At 41.1% G+C, this 21,712-nt stretch overlaps 1 protein-coding gene across 4 annotated transcripts in view; it reads right to left on the reverse strand.

Annotated features, from left to right (window-relative positions):
- THRB (thyroid hormone receptor beta) overlaps positions 1-21,712 on the reverse strand; it is a 459,282-nt gene that overhangs the window by 78,762 nt on the left and 358,808 nt on the right. For all 4 annotated transcript variants that reach the window (XM_047769184.1, XM_047769178.1, XM_047769175.1 and 1 more), the window contains exon 4: positions 14,364-14,624. In XM_047769184.1, coding sequence (XP_047625140.1) covers positions 14,364-14,624 — 261 coding nt within the window. The remainder of the gene's footprint in view (positions 1-14,363; positions 14,625-21,712) is intronic.

A 21,712-nucleotide genomic window follows, 5' to 3' on the forward strand; every position in this document is an offset into this window, starting at 1 on the left:
ATGGGAATGTTCTAAAATAAGATTGTGGTCATGGTCACACAACTCCGTAAATCTACCAGCAATTATGGAATGGTACACTTAACACTGAAGAATTTTATGATATGTAAAATCTACTTCAACAAAGCTTTACCCAAATAGATGTGAGATTCAAATAGCTTGTGGTAATTAAATCTGATTGTAAACATAAAGAAAAATGAATTAAGTTCACATCATTTATATACCAATACTCTTTATGTTCTTTTCCTGTATCTAATGGAGGATACACTGTAGAAGGAAGACATGATTTTCCTCTGAAATTGGCAACCCAGCCAAAAAAAAAAAAAATCTATCAACAAGCAGAAAGCAGTGCCTGATATACTATTGCCTCTAGGGATAGGTGAACATGGAGAAAAACGGAATTATTATTTCTGGAACAACATAGGTTCTTTATTCTTCTTTAAAAGAAATACCAGCCCATAGAATTTTCACCATTGCTTGGTCACCAACAAGGTAGTTGTTCTTTTCAAGTCTAAACTCAAAGCTCTTCCAACATTTCTATCTGGAAAATCCCATGCAGAAAGTAGGGTGTCTCATCAAACTTCTTATTCTCAATACATAGAACAGTACTGGCCATAGAAAACACCCTAGAAACATTTCTGATGTAAATCAAGATAAACTGAGAGTTCTCTGCTGTGGCTCAGGTTTCGGTCCATGGTCCAGAAACTTCCATATACAGGTGTGGCAAAAAAAAAAAAAAAAAAAGGCAGGGCATGGTTAGTACTTTAATAAAATGTCATGATCGCATGAATAAAGAAATGATTCCTTTTGATGGGGAATACAGAATCCTAGAGCAAGTGAGATCTGAACTGGGCTTTGAAGGATGAGGAGAGTGAAAGAGGATTTGTAAATGTTTTCAAAAGCATGATCTACTTGATGCCAGTACCCTAAGATACAGACCTAGAACTGGTGAACTGAAATTCTTCATTCTATTTCAAAGGCCTAAATAGTCTAGAAAGATCCATGGCAGAGATCAAGATGAACCTAATACCAACCCCAATCTTCACTGTTTTGTAATTTACTATGATTTGAATTATGGAAAGAAAAGAAGGCCCAGTTCAACACGAGAAGAGGAAGCATCTATTTGTTATCCTCAGAGAACTCCTCAGATGGTATAGAATCTCTCCATCCTGCTACAAAGAAAGGAGCCCTCAGGTAGGCATCACCCTACCATTCCCATCTTAGAAATGTCACAGGAAACAGAAACAGACAACTTTTATTCCTATGACATGTACCCTTAGAACACTGAATTGATGCTTCACAAAAGGATGGGCGTGGTTTGGAAGACTGGAAACTAGTTCTGAACTACAGACTTCAATTTAAATTTTTACAGGCACAAATATCATGTGATACACCATTTTTTTTCTTTTTTTGGTTTTTTTACCCACCATGCACAATCTGATTCTAACCATGAGGAAACATCAGTCAAAGCCAAACTGAGGGATATTTCTACAAAATAATCGAAGTGCATTCTTCACAAATGTCAAGTGCCATGAAAGACAAAGAAAGGTGGTGAATTGTTCCAGATTAAAGAAGACTAAGCAGACACAAAACAAAATGAAAGGCACACTACTGGCCTGGTCCTGGCTCAGAAAACAAAGCCGGTTTAAGGAACATTGGTGGCCTGGCCCAGCCCTGTCAGGAATGAAGTCACAAACCATAGACATGACTTCTCCCAGGCCTGGGCTCAACTTTGATCTCCCCTCCGGGAGGAGAGAAAGGCAGGGAGGGACAATTTGTGAAATTTAAATAAAGTCTGTAGGTTAGGTAATAACTTGCATCAGTGATAAATTTCTTGATTTTAATCACTGAATTATGGTTTTCTAAGAGAATTTCTTTGCTTTTAGGAGAAGCACTGAAGTATTTAAAGGGGAATGCTGCCTGCAACTTTCACATGGTTCTGAAAAGTAATAATACATGTCTATGCCAACAGAGTATTCACACAACCAGAGTGATAAAGCAAATATGGTAACATGGTAGCAACTGATGACTTCAAGGGAGGGCACTTGTGAGAGTTCCCTATACCATTTCCACCTTTTGGAAAAGCTGAGGTTACTTTAAAATAAAACAAAGAATAATTTATAGGTTTGCCTCAGCAAATCTTCCAAGAAAACACACAACTCACTCAAACTTGAAGACACAATGGCCCCTTGCCACCAGTTTTATTTTTCCAATTCAACTCTTAAAAATAGAAACTAACTCAAAAGGTAAACAGATTTAGTGGTGATCATTTTGAAACTATAGAAATATTGAATCACTAAGTTGTGCACCAGGAACTGGTATAGTGATGTAGGGCAATTACATTTCAAAAATAACCCAAAAACTCACAGAAAAAGAGACCAGGTTTGTGGTTACCAGAGGCAGTGGGAGGTTGGAGAGAGAATTGGATAAAGGTGGTCAAAAGGTACAAACTTCCAGTTATAAGATAAGTAAGTACTAGGGATGTAATGTACAACATGATAAATGTAATTAACATAGTTACATATGAAAGTTAAGAGAGTACTTTCTTTTTTTCTTTCTTTTCTTTTTTTTCCTTTTTAGGGACACACACAAGGCATACGGAGGTTCCCAGGCTAGGGGTCTAATCAGAGCTACAGGTGCCAGCCTGTACCACAGCCACAGCAACACCTGTGCCTACACCATAGCTCATGGCAATGCCAGATCCTTAACCCACTAAGGAAGGCCAGGGATCGAACCTACAACCTCTTGGTCCCTAGTCAGATTTGTTTCCACTGAGCCACAATGGGGACTCCAAGAGTACTTTCTAAAAGTGTTTATCACAAGGAAAAAATATTTTTTTCTGTTTCTTTAACTTTGTATCTATATGGGGATGTTCACTAAAGTTACTGGGGTCATCATTTCATGGTGTATGTAACTCAACTCATTATGCTGTACCCGTTATACAGTGCTGTGTGTCAATCTCAATAAAACTGGGAGAAAAAATTTAAAAGCAAGCCAATTTGCAATAAAACAAGAAGTGAAGTCTAATAGCTTTTGACTCATCTGAGAAAATGTGCCTGATTTATTACCATTATTTTCTTACTTAGTGGTGATCACCCTTACTCTTAACATTCTTTTTTTAATGAGAAAAAATTTTTATTAGAGAATAGTTGATATTCTTAACATTCTTAATTCTGAAAGGCTTATCTTCTTAATATTGCAAAATATTTTAAAATATCATAAGAATGAGCAGTCACTTCCCTTTTTGGTGGAAGAAATGAGACTCAAACATACAAGGGGCACTTCAAAGGAAAGTCAAGAATGAGCATATCAAGTGTAAGTAGAAAGGGATAACAAGAATGCATTACCCCCATGTCCAGTCGTAAATATTAAAAGAGATGAACCCATTGCAGATACCTGTTTCCTTGGAAACACAGTCAATTGAAACTTCTGCAAAAATTAACATGTATTTTTTTCCCCCTTAAAGGGCAGGATCATCTTTGACTTACACAGTTTTGACCTTTAGTTTTATATCTTAGGCTTATTATAAGATGTTCGTTCCAGAGCTAGGCAAATAAAGAGCCAAATAAGGATCTTTTCATTAGTTCTGAAGCCTGGCTTACACTATCATGGCCTTTGTAGCTGCACATTATGGGGCAACTATGGGTAGGATAGTTGGGGTAAACCTGCCATCCACTGAATACTGCCATCTAGACTCATAAACCATTGAGCCACATGCAATATTCTATCTTGTGCTGAGTGACTTCACAGTATGGCTAGTTGAGTTAAATAGCCATCTTTGCAATACAGTTCTGTTTCAAGAGGTGTAGTCATATTTCCAATACAGTTCTATATTTTAAGAGGCAGTAAAGTTGAATCAAGCCAAATCTCTTGTACAAGCCAATACTGAAAAATGTCATGGGGATAGTGGTTCACCAGACATAACGTTTCTGTTTCAGGCTGATGCCATGGAGGATGGCTCTGGACCATGGAGACTTTTTGACTCTTTTTTCCAGAGCCTGACTGGTTCTGGATTTCTGGTATCTTTGCAATGTGTGTGGAGAAACAGTTCAAGTCAAGGAGGATGACCTGGTACACCAAGGCTAATCTCTAAAGATAGTTCATCATGAGCATCAGTGACAGAAGGAACCAACCACCCCTGTATCAATACAGGTAGTATGCACAGGTGAAATGGTCCCCAGTAGACTTGCCCACTGTGACTGCAATGCTGCTACCAGGGACTGCTCTTGGCATGGGATCTCTGAGGATTTCAAAACCCAAAGCTTCTGATCTTCAGAGGTAAGGCTAGAAGGTAGTACTGGTCACCACTACCTTCCGGGGTATAAGTACGTTTTCAGAAACTGAAGAGGGAAGAAACTTAGACTTACTAAAGAACCAAGACTAGCCTGAAGTCTCCTCCATTCCTGGGGGAAGCTGGCCCAGAGTGAAATAAGAACACTAAAAGAGGCAGTGCAAGGCAACTAATTTCCCAATTCATCCTGGAGTTGGTTCTGTATTTTTATAATGATCATAGCTTAGGTTTGGGGCCTGGTACTAATTTAACATATTTGGCTCTGCTTTCCCTACAATGGAAAATATAGTTATTGTATTGGAGAGCTACTTTAAAGTGGTTGATGTCCTTGGTTTCTTTGTAGCCAACTAATCTTCGATGACGGTATTTGCTGGAGGGAATCAGTGATTTGTCCACGATTAAATAGCTGGAAAGTGTCAGAACCAAGAGCCAAACCATGGTCTTCTGTTCAACGTTCTCTTTGTGCTTACCAAGTGCTGGGCAGCATCCCTAAGGCTTGGTGTGGCAGCCAGCTGTGTAACGTGTGGTTTCTAGAAATGTCTTTTTTTCAGCTTTGTTGTAGTATAATTGACAAATAAAATTGCAAGATATTTAAAACATACATTCTGATGATTTTATGTATTTATACATTGTGAAAGGATCCCTCATCTAGTTAGTTAAAATCCATCACTATATTTATATACACACACACACGCACACACACACACACATACATACGTTTGTGTGATCCTGTGTGTGTATGAGAGAGAGAATATGTAAGGTCTGCTCTCTTAGCAAATTTTTAAAAATCGAAGTATAGTTGATTTACAATGTTATGTTAGTTTCAGGTGTACAGCAAAGTGATTCAGTTTCTCATATATATATTGTATATATAATGTATAAATATATAATATATATTCTTTTTCAGATTCTTTTCCATTATAGATTATTACAAGATTCTGAATACAGTTCCTCGTGCTATACAGTAGGTTCTTGTTGGTTATCTATTTTATATATAGTAGTGTGTATCTGTTAACATAAACTCCTAATTTATCCCTCCCCCGACATTTCCTCTTTGGTAACCATAAGTTTGTGAGTCTGTTTTTGTTTTGTAAATAACTTCATCTTATCATTTTTAAGTTAGATTCTACATATAAGTGGTCTCATACGGTATTTGTCTTTCTCTGTCTGACTTACTTCACTTAGTATGATAATTTCTAGGTCCATCCACGGTGCTGCACATGGCATTATCTCTTTCTCTTTTACGGCTGAGTAGTGTTCCATTGTATATGCGTACAATATCTTATTTATCTATTCCTCTGTTGATGGGCATTTAGGTTGCTTCCATGTCTTAGCAAATTTAAATCATAGCAAAAAGTGTCATCAGTCTTGGAATCTCTTGATAGCCATTGATCAATATGCCATTCACACATTCGTCTAAATTTGGCTGGAATGTCTTTGTATTTTCATCCTGTGTTCAGTGTCAGTTCCTGGCAAGCAGTGAAGCAGGTGATTCTTGTTTTCAGGGTGCCATGTTGGAGGTGAACATGGCTCCCACTGCACAGTGCACAACCTGACAACCTGCACGGTGCCTCTCAGGAATCCTTGCTCCTTGATCCCTCTCTCTCCTCCATCTCCCTGTGATCTTCTTTTCCAGCCTCCTTCCATTCCCAGTCCTTCCACTTCCTTTACTGGATCCTGTGAAGGGGGAAGGAATCTGACCCAGTTCTCCACTTGGAGATGCTAGTGACTTGAGAAGATATCCAGCCAGGAGGTTTAATTTTGCAAGACCACAGAGAGAGGGTCATGTTGGAATCACAGGCATTCTAGGCAACTCAGAGGAGAAGGGAAGGACTTTGAATTCCAATGGTCACCTTTGATGTCTTTGTAAGGCTGACTCTTTCCAATAATACCTTTTAACTATTCATGTTGTATCAGTCTGAAAACTACCTGTCGGGAGTGTCAGGGGACTTGGCTGTTGCTTCTGTTGCTCCTGCATCCATTACATTCCGGGATTTAGAAACTTCAACCCTGTTCGTATCAACTCAGCAGTTCTTCCCACATGGGCATCCTATATCCCTATCTGATCTGCTTCTCATCATGTTTCCAAGCTTCGTGATGAGAAAATAACTCTTATTTACTGAACACTCACAGTGTCCTGTGGAGTCATCCGAACTTTTTTCTTTCCACGGTTCTGTAGGAGAGGGTCCCCATTTTACAGACGAGCAAGAAGGCTCAGGCAGGCTAATGGTTGGTAAGTGGCAGCTCCCGAGTCTGATCTTAGACTGTAACCCTAGGTACGGGCTGAGCCTCCTGCCCCACTATGGCAGATACGACGGCCCTGCACCTTCCCCTCGGTGTGGACCAGTGCCTTCTCTGTGGTCTTAGATTTCTTCTTTAGAATTCCTGCTTAGAATTCTCTTGTCCCTTTGTGTTATAAGTAAAATTGTAAAGAGCTCTGATGCTGGAGTCAGGCTGCCTGGTGTAAAGTTCATTTCAGCTCCTTCATACCTTTCTTAGGGTCTTATTGAATCTTTTTTTTTTTTTTTTAACTTTTTAAAGAGTTTGAAAAATACCTCGGTTGTTGCCATGGATTCTTCTTTCAGCTGTTTATGCCCCTCCTACAGCTGTGTATGTGATAGTTTGTTCTGCTTCTCTTCACTTATGTTTATCTAGTTTGTCCATGTATTTCCAAGGTTCCAAAGGGTGACAAAAACTAGAGGCAGGGGGAAACCAGGATAAGAGACTGTTTATATTTTAAGAACGGTTATCACTGAGTCTCTACCACGTGACAGGCACTATGCTTTACGTACATTATCTTTCATCTTTACAACCAATCTGAAAGTTGGGTGATATTACCTCATTTAAAATTAAGTGGACTCGGAGTCAGAGAAGATAAAAAATTTGCCCTGAGTTGGGGAATGAAAGAGACAGAAGTCAACCTAAGCCTGACTGACTATAAAGCATAGGATATTAATATTAAAAAAAAAAGAACTGCAGAGGTTATTCATTAATGCACTTTTTTTTTTTTTTTGGCCGCACTCTTGGCTTAATGGAAGTTCCTGGACAGGGATCGAATCTGAGCTACAGCTGCAACCTATGCTACAGCTGGAGCAATGCTGGAGCAGGCTGGGGTTGAATCAGCACCTCCACAGAGATAAGTCAGATCATTAACCCACTGCACCTGGCAGTGGATTGAACCTGGGCCTGAGCAGCAACCTGAGCTGCCGCAGAGATGGTTCCGGATCCTTAACCTGCTGTGCCACTGCGGGAACTCCCATTCATGCATTCTTATTGTAAAAAAATGTTGAATATTGTTCTATATCAAGTTAATATTAGCATCCTCCTTTATTCCACTCTTTCCTTTCTAAGGTATCTACTAAAGGGTGATGTGTATCTGTGGACATTTTTTTATGCACATTTGTGCACACAACTATAGACTTTTTAAGTCATTTGGCTGTGCCCACAGCAAACTTTATGCCAGAGACCCAACCTGTGCCACAGCAGTGACAATGCCCATCCTTAACCACTAGGCCACCAGTGAACTCTATAGACTTTTAAAACTCTATATGGACACAATACTGTAAATCAACTATACTCCAGTTAGAAAATACAAAAACCCCTCTACATGGGATCATGCTATACTTAATAAATGGTTCTTCCTTATTAACTTTTCCTAAAACTGCTCCTTTAAAAAAATCTGTTTTCTAGTGGAAGCCTTAGATATACTGTAATTTTTTCAAACATTCTCCATGGATGGACATCTGGATTGTTACCAGTCTTTCAGTAAAAATAACAAAAGTGCAAAGAAAACTTCTGAACACAGATCTTTGTGCCCACGTGTGACTATTTCTAGGGGACAGATTTTTTTTTTGTCTTTTTAGGGCCACTCCTGTGGCATACAGAAGCTTCCAGGCTAAGGGTCAAATAGGAGCCGCAGCCGCCCGCCTACACCACAGCTCATGGCTATGCTGGATCCTTAACCCACTGAGCAAGGCCAGGGATGGAACCCATGTCCTCATGGATACTACTAGGACAAGTGCATTACCTGTAGTTCAGTCCATTACCACTGAGCCATAACTCGATCTCTATAGGGGACAGAATATTTTAAGAAGGACAGCTAGACCAAAGCACATCTGCATTTTATGTTAAAACAGATGCTACGAAATTGGCCTCACAAAGCCTGTGGTCCCCACACGGCTCCAAGCTGCACCTCAATGAAAACTGTGGTTGGGCGAGCAGAGCTTTGGATTCTGAGGTCTGCCTTCCTTTGCCATTGCTGTTCCTGCTTTCTCCCCCTCCCCCGCCCCCATTGCACTCTGGCTGATGGCTTTTCTTTCTTTTCTAGCTCTTCTATTTCTGCCGGCCTTGGGCTACTTATGGGTGTGCTTTCCTGCCTTTAAAGTATCACATCTCAGAATTCTCTAGCATATGTCAGAAGCTGGTGGAGAGCACTTAGTCTCCTGTTGACCACTGAGGCTCCCTAGCGCCCTTGAGGTGTTTGAATCACCGGGTGCTCTCAGCTGGGACTACACTCCCTGATGTATGGGGAGCAGGGCCAGAGAGGAGAGCGGAGATGGATGGAGCAGATGGTCTACTGGTAGAAGGGCTCAAACTTTTTAATCTTCCACCTTTTAAAAAATTTTTCATTTTAGGGCTGTACCCGTGGCACATGGAGGTTCCCAGGTTAAGGGTCAAATCCGAGCTACATCTGCCGGCCTACACCACAGCCACAGCAACACCAGATCCGAGCCACCTCTTTGACCTACACCACAGCTTGGGGCAATGCTGGATCCTTAACCCACTGAGCAAAGCCAGGGATCAAACCCAAGTCCTCATGGATACTAGTCGGATTCATTACTGCTGAGCCACAATGGGAACTCCAATCCTCCACCTTCTAAAATACTCATTTACCTGAAGAGTTCCTTGCATTTTACTTAAGGTCAAAGATAGTGATCCTCTGCTGAAAATGTGAACGTCTACCTTGAAGGATCATGATGCACACAATGACTTGACCTCACGTCTCTCATTCTTAGGACCCTTTGTTATTTTAGTGTATGAGAACTGTACATCATTTAAAATTAATCATTTATTTATTTATTTTCCTCCTTATGAGTGAACAGTCTGCTTCTTTGCTGACATAAGATATTGTTTTAAAAATTACTTTAACTTGTCTGAATCTTGGGGACTAGTTTAAAAAATTATAGTATATCTATAAGCAAAAATAATCTATAGCCAATAAAAGTCAGGACTCAGAAGGATATTTAATGACAAGAGAATAGGTTCATGATATATTGTTAGGCATTAACAGCTGGTTAAAAATGATATGCCTAGTATGATTCCAACTTTGTAAAAAACAGATATGCACAGAAAAAAGATTGAACTATAATAAAGATTTTAACACTGCTTGCCCTTAGAGGATAGAATTACAAATAATTTTTAAAATTTATTTTATTTAATTAATTATTATTTTTTTTAAATTTTAGGGCTGCATCTTCAGCATATGGAAGTTCTCAGGCTGGGGTCAAATCAGAGCTGCAGCTGCCAGCCTACATTGCAGCCACAGCAACGCCAGATCCGAGTTGCATCTGTGACCTACACCACAGCTCGTTGCAACTCCAGATCCTTAGCCCACTGAGCAGGGCCAGGGATGGAACCCACATCCTCATGGATATTAGTTGGGTTTGTTACCACTGAGCCACAGCAGGAACTCCCAGAAATGATTTTTTAAAAGTTATTTCTGTTGAACTTTTGGAAATTTTTCACTTTTTTATGTACATGGGAGGCTTTTGCAGTGAGAGAAAATAACTTTTTAGTAAAATGATTTTGACTGTCTTTTCTGACTGTCTTTTCTTGTCTTCCTGGGTATCTGAGATTCACTTCTCTCGGTATTACACACAGAGCAGACCTACAGAGAAAATTCAGTGAGATCACTGGGTTGCTCCTATCTTTTTTCTGATACAACCAGGGAGATGGGTCCTTGTTTCTCCCACCAGGTTCCAGTGTTTCAGGAAGGTCTCCGACTGACATTAAGGGCAAACATCCCAGTCTGGGGGTCTGAAGGTCTGGGTTCAGCAGGGCTGGCAAGATCCAGTACAGGGGTGCATGCACCTGTCTAGGACCCATCCTTGTGGGGTTGGTGGGACCTGTGGTTTCTGGAGAGAAGCTCAAGGGGGCATAAGAGGGCTCAGTGGAGAAGCCCTAAAAGAACATGGAGGAGGAGCAGGGCTCCAGTCAAATAGAGTGGACTCTCAGAAGGGTTCAAATCCCAAAGGGATGTTACTAGGCCAAGTGATTAAGAAGAACACCCAGGTGGCAATTAAGATATCTGGAATGGATGAGCAAGGGGATCTTACTGTACAGCACAGGGAAATTGGGTCACTTTGCTGTACAACAGAACTTAACGAAACATTGTAAATCAACTATAATTAATAATAATAATAATAGTAATAAAAAATAAGTAAGTAATAAAACAAAGATAAGCCAGGCCTCAGGAAAGGACCAATCAAGAACGGAAAGACTTAGGTAGCTCCCCAGGTGCACTCAAGAGAAGGTTTTAAGGTGCACATTCCCAAGTGTCCACTAGGTGGCAGACACTTTCCTTTACTAGTACTAAGCACTTGTTAGTATTCTCTGGCACTTCCCCATACTCAAGTCTTACTGAATTCCTAAGGGAACTGGTAAAACACAGATTCCTGGGCCCCTTTCCAGACCTTCTGACTCGTAGTCTGGGGATGGGGTCTGAGATTCTGCATTTCTAAGAAGGTCCAAGTGCCAACAGTGCCACTGGTTGGTGAACTTGGAGCATCATCTTAGACTCTGGGAAGGAGGGAGGTGGACCGGAGGAGGTTGTGGTCCCCATGGCTGAGCAATCAGTTCAAATTGAGGCAAAAACTCGAGGGAGGTGTAGAAAGGTGGCTTGGGGGAATGGAACAGGGTCACCTGCTTCTAGTTGGAAATAACCTCTTGTACTAGTGCAGACTTGAATTGTTGGATCTGTAGCAGAATGTAAGGACTCCAGGACTATCATTTTATTTGAATGTGTTGTCAACTAATTTCCTTAGCACTTAGCATGCAGGAGCACCTGTATACGCAGATGAAGATAAAAGCACTATTTGGGCAAAATGGAAAACAAGACATTAAGTATGTCCCCAAAATAAGCCTAAAGAAAAACAGTAAGAATACTATCAAGCACGCATCAGTAAATCTCAAACACTTTAAAGCGAAAGACCATTTAAAAAATATCCAGTCTACACGGCTCAATGCTTGCTTCTGCTACACAAGACTTTACCTAGCTCTCGCTCTGTGTGACTAACCAGGTGAGTTTGATAATATCCAACTGGACTACCATCCTGTTCCGGAAGATGAATCCGATGAGCACGCATCTGAATGCCAGTGGCAATGCTCTTTGGCTATCACAGTTTCTAAAGCTTACTCTCGGTTCCAATACTTGTACCAATAGAGAGGGGGAGCAAGTAACAGTTTGCAGAAATGCACCCAACCACAGACCACACTTAGAGGTGCACTGGCTTGGTGCCTGATTTGGGAGATGGGCTTTTGCACAACCTCAAAAAGTCTGTTTTTTTGTTTGTTTGTTTTTTGGTTTTTGTTTTTTTTGGCTCCCCCATTGCAGCTCCTGAACTTTTTGTCTCTTTTAAGGGTCATTTTGTTCTTATTAATTCCACTTGGGGTCCTCAAAATGGGGATGCCTGGATGTAGTTTTGGTCATGCTGCTATTTCTTTGAGGACCTCAAGGACAATGTCCTACACATAGTAGGCACTTAACAGACATGGATGGGATGCAGGCATGGAACCATAGCCCAGGAATGAGTTGTCAATCATGCCTGGGGGCTAGACAGAGCCAGGAAATCAATGCCTAGCACGGATGGATATCCAAAGAGAGCTCTTCTCACAGTGACTATCAGAAGGCAGCAGGCAAGCAGAGCAGATGGAGAGGAACCAATTTCAAAAAGAAAAGCAACTGACCTAGTTGTTGCCTTGTCTTCACCCACACCTCCCCCAATACATAGGGAATGAGTGAAATTCAATTTACAAGGTTTGTGCCATGACAATGTACACTCTTTGTGGCATCTTCGTGTTGAACCAAGGCATTGCCTCACGTTCACGCCAAGGTGAAACCTGGTGGTTGCTCTGGAAACTTCAGATGGGTTGATCTTCGCTGTTTTCCTTTTAAAGCTAGAATCTGGAGGAAGGACTTTATTAATTTAATTATATATTTTTTTATTAAACAATTCTCTGCCTTTCAGTCAAAGACAGCTGAATGAATGCAAAATGGATTATCTTGTCTAACCTCCCTGAAACGTCACACCCTACCCCACACTCAGCTGTCCTGGTCTCTTTCTCTGTCCCTAACCAGACACATAGCACAGCTTGTAATTTAAAGATGCATAGCTAATAATAACAATCACAGTAAGAATGAAGCTGCCATTTGGTGAGCCCTGTAAGAGGTACTATGCTAGCTAAGTGCTTAAATACACGATTTTCACTTTTTTTTTTTTTAGGGCCACACCCGTAGCATATGTAAGTTCCCAGGCTAGGGGTCTAATCAGAGCTTCAGCTGCTGGCCTAAGCCACAGCCACAGCCATGCCAGATCTGAGCCAAATCTTTGACCTACACCACAGCTCAAAGGCACGCTGGATCCTTAACCCACTGAGTGAGGCCAGGGATCGAACCTGCGTCCTCATGGATGCTAGTCAGATTGTTTCTGCTGAGCCATGATGGGAACTCTGAGAACATGGGTAGTTTTGACTGCCTTCAAATCAGAGCTCATATGTCTATTTTATTATTTGTTTCAATAATCCTATTTCCATATGAAACAATTTGCACACTCAGCTTCCCAGGTCAACTGGTGGCTGGCTCCAAGGAGCTTTGGAAGTGTTTTCAGAAAAGTTAAAGGACCAGCAGTTTTTTGAGAGGGATGAATATAGTCTTATGTTTATGTTCAAGTTAGAAAAGTTTGCAAAAGTCCTTCATGGCTTATATACAAGAGTCTTTACAAGCTTCCATTAACATATCTTGCCATGTGATTGGGCGCTTTCAAATATACCATTTATTTATTTATCTATTATTATTATTTGGCTGCATCCATGGCTTGCAGAAGTTCTTGGGTAAGTGATTGAACCTGAGCCACAGCAGTGACAATGCCATGTCCTTAAACCCACTACGCCACCAAGGAACTCCTCAAATACACCATTTAAAACTTTATCATGCTAATATAACATTGTAAATCAATTATACTTCCATAAAAGAACTTCATCAGGAGTCAAAGTTTTTAAAGAAAATGGAAAAAGATTTTGCATTAAAAAAAACTAAATTGAAAAAGAGTAGGGAAGTCACATGAACTTGGACATTTAAAGACGCCAATTGATTTAAGAAGCCAAGATTTTGGGGAGCCCTAAGACCATAAAGCGATCAGCACAAAGACATCTGTCAGGGTGGAGGCGACCTGAGGTAAAGACCAGTTAAATCTAATGCAATCAGGAACTTAGGCCAGTTTAACATTTTTTATGAGGTGACAACCCTCTAACACCATAATCTTGCCTTTCAGGATGATGACACAGGACTTAATGAGTAAAAGAAAACAACTTCAAACCTCTCTTTTGAACATGAATTGTCTATGTAGGTTAAACGTAGACTCTGAGATCCCATTAGCTACTGGCACAATTGGGAAAAGTCATGTACGCGCGTGCACACGTGGACACACACACACACACACATGCACACACTTCAAAGCAAGTAGTTATGTAACGATAGCAATGTCTGTTTCTACTCAGGTTTGAATACAGAATTAAAGCCCAACTAACAACTCTCCGGCTAATTAGAGAAATAAAAAATGTCTGCTCCCCAAGGGCACCAATCCAACACGCAACTGAAGTGAACTGCTTTCCTTTGGAACCTGCCTATTTATTTACATTTCAAAGAGGATCTGGGGATAAAGAAACTTTGGAAGAGCAGCCCCGGGAAAACACAGAGACAGCATCCATGGAATGAATGGAGACCCAGAACACACTTCCAAGAGCAAATGATTTACCTGGTTGCAACACTGGATACAGTTTAATAACAAAACCTGGTTACCTTTACATTTCTTCTCTTCCGTTTGGAAGGTCTGGGCACCGGGGACACTCTGATCATTCACATCGTCGTGGTCCAGATGGAGTATCGAGCTGGTCCAGGTGGCCTGGATGAGGTGCGGTGACGACTGTTCATTTTTCAACGTGCTGCGCCTCTCAGGGTAGGTCTTCCTCTGCAGGCAGGCGTCAGACATCCCCACTAGCTTCCAGTCCTGCTCGCTGTCTGGACAATGCTTCGGCTTGTCCCAGGCTGGAAGGCCATTTTCTGGAGGGTTGAAAAACACGAGATGACACGCTGTTGGCATTATCAAGACTGGGATGAGATGAAGAGTTGTGGCAAGCAGGTTGTTTCTCGATTTGGGGAGGGGACGCTGACAGCGTGCACGTACCCCTCCTCGGACAGCAGGGACAAGATGCAGAGTGTGTCAGCCTGGGGCACGGAGCCACTGTTGCCGGATTGCCTGTTGGAGTGATCAATACGTCCCCCCTGATGTTCAGTGCCTAAAAAGGCATTGGCTTCTCCATGGGGAGGCTGCACTTTCACCAGGCCCGCTCCCAGAGACAATGGCCCGGGAGCAAGTTTACATCAACTTATGTTACTGCTTAGATGACCATTTGAGGTCTCGAGGGTCAGGGCTGGCCATGAACACTTTTCAGATCCTTAGGACATAAAACGTCCAGGATTCGGCCTGGTTTGACTTGGGTGTTATCACCGGCTGACCTGAGAGGCACTCTGTTCCGTAAATGGGACATGCCACGTGGTGGCAAGAGTGACAACTCTGTTCTCCTTGTCACCTTCCTCTCCTGACAACCTAACACAAAGGGCTGGATCTTCCACGAGAAGTAAGAAATTCTGTTGATGGTTTCAACGTCATCCCAAATAGATCAGAGAGTGGTGGGGTGAACTCATAGCTCTAACGATGGAACGGAAAAACCCCAGGTCTCTTTGGTTGATGTACTGACAGTTAAAAAAAAAAAAAGAATGGATAAGTAATGGAGTCCTACTGTACAGCGCACAGAACTACATCCAATCATGCATAATGACTTATGCATGTTACATTGTTTTCTCTATTCAATTTATAGGGACTTTCAGCTCTGCTCTCTAGAAAATGGGAAAAACTATAAAAATATAATGCAAATCTTCTCGTACTAACCTTCCCTGGTGGTAAATTTACCTCCTTGAATATCTTTATGGAACGAGGATATAAAGTAGAGAGTAAAATGGAGCAAGCTTATATATATATATATATATATATATATATATATACACACACACTATATTATATATATACTATATATTATACTATATAGTATAATACACATTATATATACTATATATTATACTATATATAGTATAATACATAGATGCATTTAGATTAAAAAACATAATCCATCTGGTCATCCATAGTTTTAGAAAGTTTTAGGCTACTGTCTGTCAAAATGAAAAAAATATAGCATGAATAGAGTTCTACATTTAAAGTGATTCTAGGCAGTGATTAAAACGCTATGTACTTCGTAAGTGAATTTTCTTGTATGCTGAAATGGCCAAAGAACTATAAATATCCACAGTGGAGATTCAAGTCCATCCTGCTCTGTGCAGAGTACTGGGAGTTTAAAGCTGCTTTGCAAACATTTAAAATAAATTTTAAATTAATTAATGCAAGGGTTAAATATGGCTTAGGTTTTCATAAGCCCCCTCTGGAAGCTACCAGGCATCTTTAGGGATGTTGGTTAGGGTGGTTTCTCTAAAGGTGTCATGTGCTCTCAGCCCCTTTTGGAAGCTGCATCTACCTTTCCTGGTCTTGGGGTTACTGTGTAGAAACCCCAAGACCCATACAGTTTCTTTCTAGTACAGGAGAAGACTGTAAACAACTATACATATATAGCAATAATCAATGAATGTTGTCTCTGTTTCAGTAAATGCAAAACTGCAGCTTGAAACACCCAAACTTGGCCAGAAAGCAATGATTGCCTTAAAAAAAAATCATACAGGAGTTCCCTGGTGGCTCAGTGGGTTAAAGATTTAGCCTTGTCACTACTGTGGCTTGGGTTGCTGCTCTGGCCCTGGTTCGACTCCCAGACCTGGAACTTCCACATGCCACTGGCGTGGCCAAAGATAAATAATTAAAAAATCATACAATGCTTCTGGATGGAACATTTGATCTTAATCTGAGAGGAGCCCTGAAAATTCACTCTATGCAAAGGGCTGTGCCGGGCGTTGCATGTGAGGTGAGTTAAAAAGTCATGGGTTCTTTGTCCTCGGTGTATTCGGCACTGTTCCAATGGTGAATCAAAGAGGTGTGGACCTGACCGTGCCAGCGACTGGTGCCACTAGAGGCACATATTGCCATTTTCCATGAAAAGAAAACAACAGATTATGATCTTGGAGATTGTACTCATTTATCTGTGAGGGTTCAAGGTTTTCATGAGCTAAACATGAAGCCATTGAATGCAAGGGTTAATTCTGGGCTCAGAGAGTTTCATCCTGTTTCCGCAGATGGGAGAAGCCTTCTCCCTTATGCCCGTTTCTGTGATGTCTGCTCTATTTTCACGGACTCTAAAATCATTGGTAAATTGCTCTGTGTAACGCTCCATTTGAAGTAATATTGAAGTTATCACAGTATTTTGTAGAACCTCCAACACTGGATTTTTCTGAGGAAAATTTTTTTCTTTTTTTAGGGCTGTACCCATGGCATGTGGAGGTTCCCACACTAGGGGTCCAATCAGAGCTACCGGTGCCAGCCTACATCACAGCCACAGCAACGCAGGATCCGAGCTGCGTCGGTGACCTATACCACAGCTCATGGCAATGCCAGATCCTTAACCCACTGAGAGAGGCCAGGGATCAAACCCATGACCTCATGGTTCCTAGTCGGATTCATTTCCACTGTGCCCTGATGGAAACTTCTGAGGAAATTCTTAAAATTTGATATTCATTCCTCTGCCTGAACAGAAATGAAGAAATACAGCCCAAAGGGGAGTCACTTGCTCCCCAGTGAAGGGAGCAATGGATGAGATGCTGGAAGGGGCTCCAGCCAAGAGGAGAGTCCCCCTAAAGCACAGCCCCTTAAAGTTTGCTCAGGGATTTCTTCAAAGCAAGAAAGGTTATTTTGGGGGGTGAGGCAGGGGATAGGATTGGCTTCCATTTTCTTGAGAAAAGAAGCTGAGGTGGTTTGGGAAAGGGCTTCATTCAAGGGAGGCATTTATGAGCTCGTAATTACTGCCTATAATGACTTTCATGATGATGATATTCAGTTGCCTAACTGGAAGGTTTATTGGTTAGGGTGCTGTTGGGAAATCTGGGGACCAGGAAGTCTTGGTTGGGTCATGGCAAAACTCAAGAGGGATTTATTGAAGGGGGGGTCTTAATTCTTATCCCCCCAAGAAGAGAGGGCACATAGAATTCCTATTCCACTCCCAAGGAGGGACGAAACACCATGCCAGACTCCTCACGTTCTGCCTGCTGGGGGATGCTGTGGACTATGTTTCCTCCATGTGGGCTGGGCAATGATGGTTTCCAGGGATTTCCCACTATTTCTATGTTGAATGCTCTTTTCCTTTGGTTCCTCCAAAACTCAAACCAATGAGACATTTCTTTTTAGAGAGGTTAAAGATCCCAAAAGATTAAATCAGTGATTCTCAAGTTTTGGTGAGAATCAGTCACATGAGGCATTATTAAAGGAAGCAGACTTATGAAGCAGGAGGGGGCCTGGGCATCTGCATAGTCACCAAGTTCTCAGATGGTTCTTTTTATTATTATTATAGCAGATTTTAATATACCTTTTTCAATATTTGATAGAGCAAGCAAAACAATATCAATAATAATACGAAAACTTTGAACAAAAAATTAGCAAAGCATCTAAAGGGTTTAAAGAACATAGCACTCAATGCAGAACACTGTTTTCAGGCACTAATAAAACATTTTTAAAAAACTGACCATACACCAGGCCAGGGATTGACAAACTTTGGTAAAGGGCTACAGAGTAAATATTTTAGGCTGTGCTGGGCAAATACAGTCTTTGTCACATCTTACTACCTATGTTTCCACCTTTTCTTCTTTCTTCTAGAGAGAGGGCTGGCGGTTTTTCGGTAGGGATGGAGGAGTGAGTGATGGCTTGATGGGAGGGGAAGGAATTCCGTCCTTAATGTAATACTGTCCTTTACGGATACATTCATTCATTCCTTCCTTCCTCTTCCTTCTTCCTCTTCTTTCTTTCTTTCTTTCTTTCTTTCTTTCTTTCTTTCTTTCTTTCTTTCTTTCTTTCTTTTTTCTTTTTTCTTTTTCTTTTTCTTTCATGGTCACACCTGGGGCATATGGAAGTTCCTTGGGGCCAGGGGTCAAAATGGAGCTGCAACTAAGCCCTATGCCACAGCCACAGCAACATCAGATCCAAGCTGCATTTGTAATCGGATCCTCAACCCACTGATCAAGGCCAGGGATCAAACCTGCATCCTCACAGAGACAATGTCGGGTCCTTAACCTACTAAGCCACAACAGGAATGCCCTTATTTTTTTTTAAACACCCCTTTAAAATGTAAACATCTTACATTTACTTAGCTCCTTGGTACAAAAGTAGACTGGGTGCTAGACTTGGCTCAATAATTGTTATTTGCCAGTCCCCGTACTAGGCTGTAAAATAAATCAGATGGTTCTAATACACAATAGAGTTTGAGGTCCACAGGGTTAAGGAAATCTAAGGTAAGGAAACAAATTATTGGCAGTCCTCATCTCAAACTCTAATGTTTTACACAGCCCTGGACTAAATTGGCATTATAATTAAAACATTCATCAGTTGTTTTGGTATCTACTGCTCGAAACATTAAAAGTCAGATATTAATTGGATGTTACCTTGTAGATTGCAGGCATGGATGTAAATAAACAACCACTCAAAAAGCCTGTTGTTTTGGGACTATCTGGTTCATGTGTACAGTAGCAGAAATACTTTTTTTTTTTTTTTTTTTTTTAAAAAAGGGAGATTTTGGAAAGGAACATATCTTGTTATTCACATGAAGTATGATTTCCTTAATGGATCCCAGCTAACATCTGGCTTTTAATATTTCATCTTCTAGACATCGACAGTTGATTAATTTAACTTGTCAGATATAAGGCAAATTAATAAATAAGTAGGATCAAAGAACATAACTAGAAAGGGACGTGTTAACTGCTACTAACACAATTGGACACACATTGGCCTGTGTGTGTCGAGGGAGTTTAGATTTGAATGACTGAGTTTGTGGTAGATAAATAAATCTAGTGGCCTGGGTGATCCAACATTGATGGAAAGAGTTCTGTTGCAAAAAGAAACAAACATAAATCCCATTAACATAACTCCCATATACTATCTCTGGAAATTTCACTAAAGATGACAGAAAAGAAATCTGTTCATCAAAAGGGGGAGAAAGACAGAAATCATATCACTTATATGTGGAATCTAAAATGAAAAAGATACACATGAACTTACTAGCAGAGCAGAAACAGACTCACAGACTTTGAAAACAAACTGATGGTTACCAAAGGGGACAGGTGCGGAGGAGGGATGAACTGGCGGTTTGAGGTTGGCATATGCACACTGAGGTATATGGCATGACTGGCCATCAGGGACCTGGTGTATAGCACAGGGAGCGCTACCCAACATTCTGTGATAAGCTATATGGGGAAAGAATCTGAAAGAGATGGGTATGTGTATATGTAAAGCTGAATCATTTTGTTGTGCAGCAGAAATGATCACAACCTTGTTAATCAACTATACTTCAATACAATTTTAAAAAATGAAAAAATTACATGAAAATATTCAGGTGTTTTAGGACACAAAAGCAAGCTGATACCTCAGAAATGTGCTAAGTCAAAAGAAACAGGATTACAACAAAGTGCCAGAAAGGCTCAGGGAAGTAGGCTGGGATCCCATGGCACCATTTAGGAGTGTTTAGTTGGCACTAAAAGGCCATCAATACAAGGCACTGAAACCCCAAACCATACTCTGTATTCAGGAGATGTGTATATAATATGCTGTGCAAACTCAGGGAGCATGTAGAATTATCATTGTATAGCACCAGGACATTAAATATAATGTCTCTGAATTCCACTTAAATTTTTTACTACAACCCATAAGTTTTAGGCTTGTTGAGACTTCCTGTTGTGGCTCAGCAGTAGTGAATCTGACTAGTATCCATGAGGAGGCGAGTTGGATTCCTGGTTCCACTCAATGGGTTAAGGATCCAGTGTTGCTGTGAGCTGTGGGGTAGGTTGCAGAAATGGCTTGGATCCCACATTGCTGTGGCTGTGGTGTGGGCTGGCACCTGCAGCTCCAATTAGACCCCTAGCCTGGGAACTTCCATATGCTGCGGGTGGGGCCCTAAAAAAAAAAGACCAAAAAAAAAAAAGTTTTAGGCTTGTTAACTCTGTACATATCAACCAACTTTTATTTGTGGAGTCATGTAGAACAGGAGACTCATATTTGGCTGAGCATTTACTACGGGCCAGGTATGGAGCTGGATGCTTTAACTTATCTTCATAAACATCCTGGAAAGTACACAGTGTCACACTGCTTGATGGACAAGGAAACTGAAATTCGGGACACACTTCTCTGCTCTTTTATGTTTTCTGTATCGTTAAGTGATATTCTCATTGTTTGCCTTAGTTTTGTGAGTCATTCTTGACCTATTAATAGCTACCATGTGAGGAATACTGTGAAAGTTCTTTCTAAACTATGATTATTGTCTTATTCAATTTTCCCAATTACTCATTTACAGTTACAACTGGTCCTCGCTTTCACTCTCAGCCACCTTCAATCCATAGTCCACTCAGCAGCTAGACTGAGTTTTTGAAAACATTCATCAGAGAGGATTTCTCTGCTGATTCACAATCTTCAGGTGACTTCCCATCAATACTGGAATGAAGTCCTCTGGCCTTACTGGGGCCTGCCGGGCTCTGTGGGCTTTACCAGCCTTGCACTCTGTCTTCTGGCCGTGTGGCTTTTAAGCTGGGAAGCACATTCCCACCACAGGGTCTTTGGTGAAGCTCCTCCTATGCCTGAACTGCTCCTGTCCCAATCCTTATACAACCGCCTCCTACTGTACCCAGAAAATGAAGAGGATCCAACTTCCTCTCCCTTTTATAGGAAGGTTAGATCTCCCCTCTTTCAAAAACCTGTCAAGGTTGCATATTTCCAGGAAGATAACTGAAAATGAAACACCTGATGGACTGGACCCAGGTACATCTTGGTGAAGGGGAGGAGGGGAGGAGTTTGGGAGATCTGAGTCCCAATCCTTCTCTGGAACAGCTGAAGGGTCTAGTCTTGGGAAGATCACTTCCTGTCTCTGAGTCTCAGTTTTTCATTTGTAAAAGGACAATGT

Source organism: Phacochoerus africanus, chromosome 1 (genome assembly GCF_016906955.1).
Source record: "Phacochoerus africanus isolate WHEZ1 chromosome 1, ROS_Pafr_v1, whole genome shotgun sequence".
Classification (NCBI taxonomy): domain Eukaryota; kingdom Metazoa; phylum Chordata; class Mammalia; order Artiodactyla; family Suidae; genus Phacochoerus; species Phacochoerus africanus.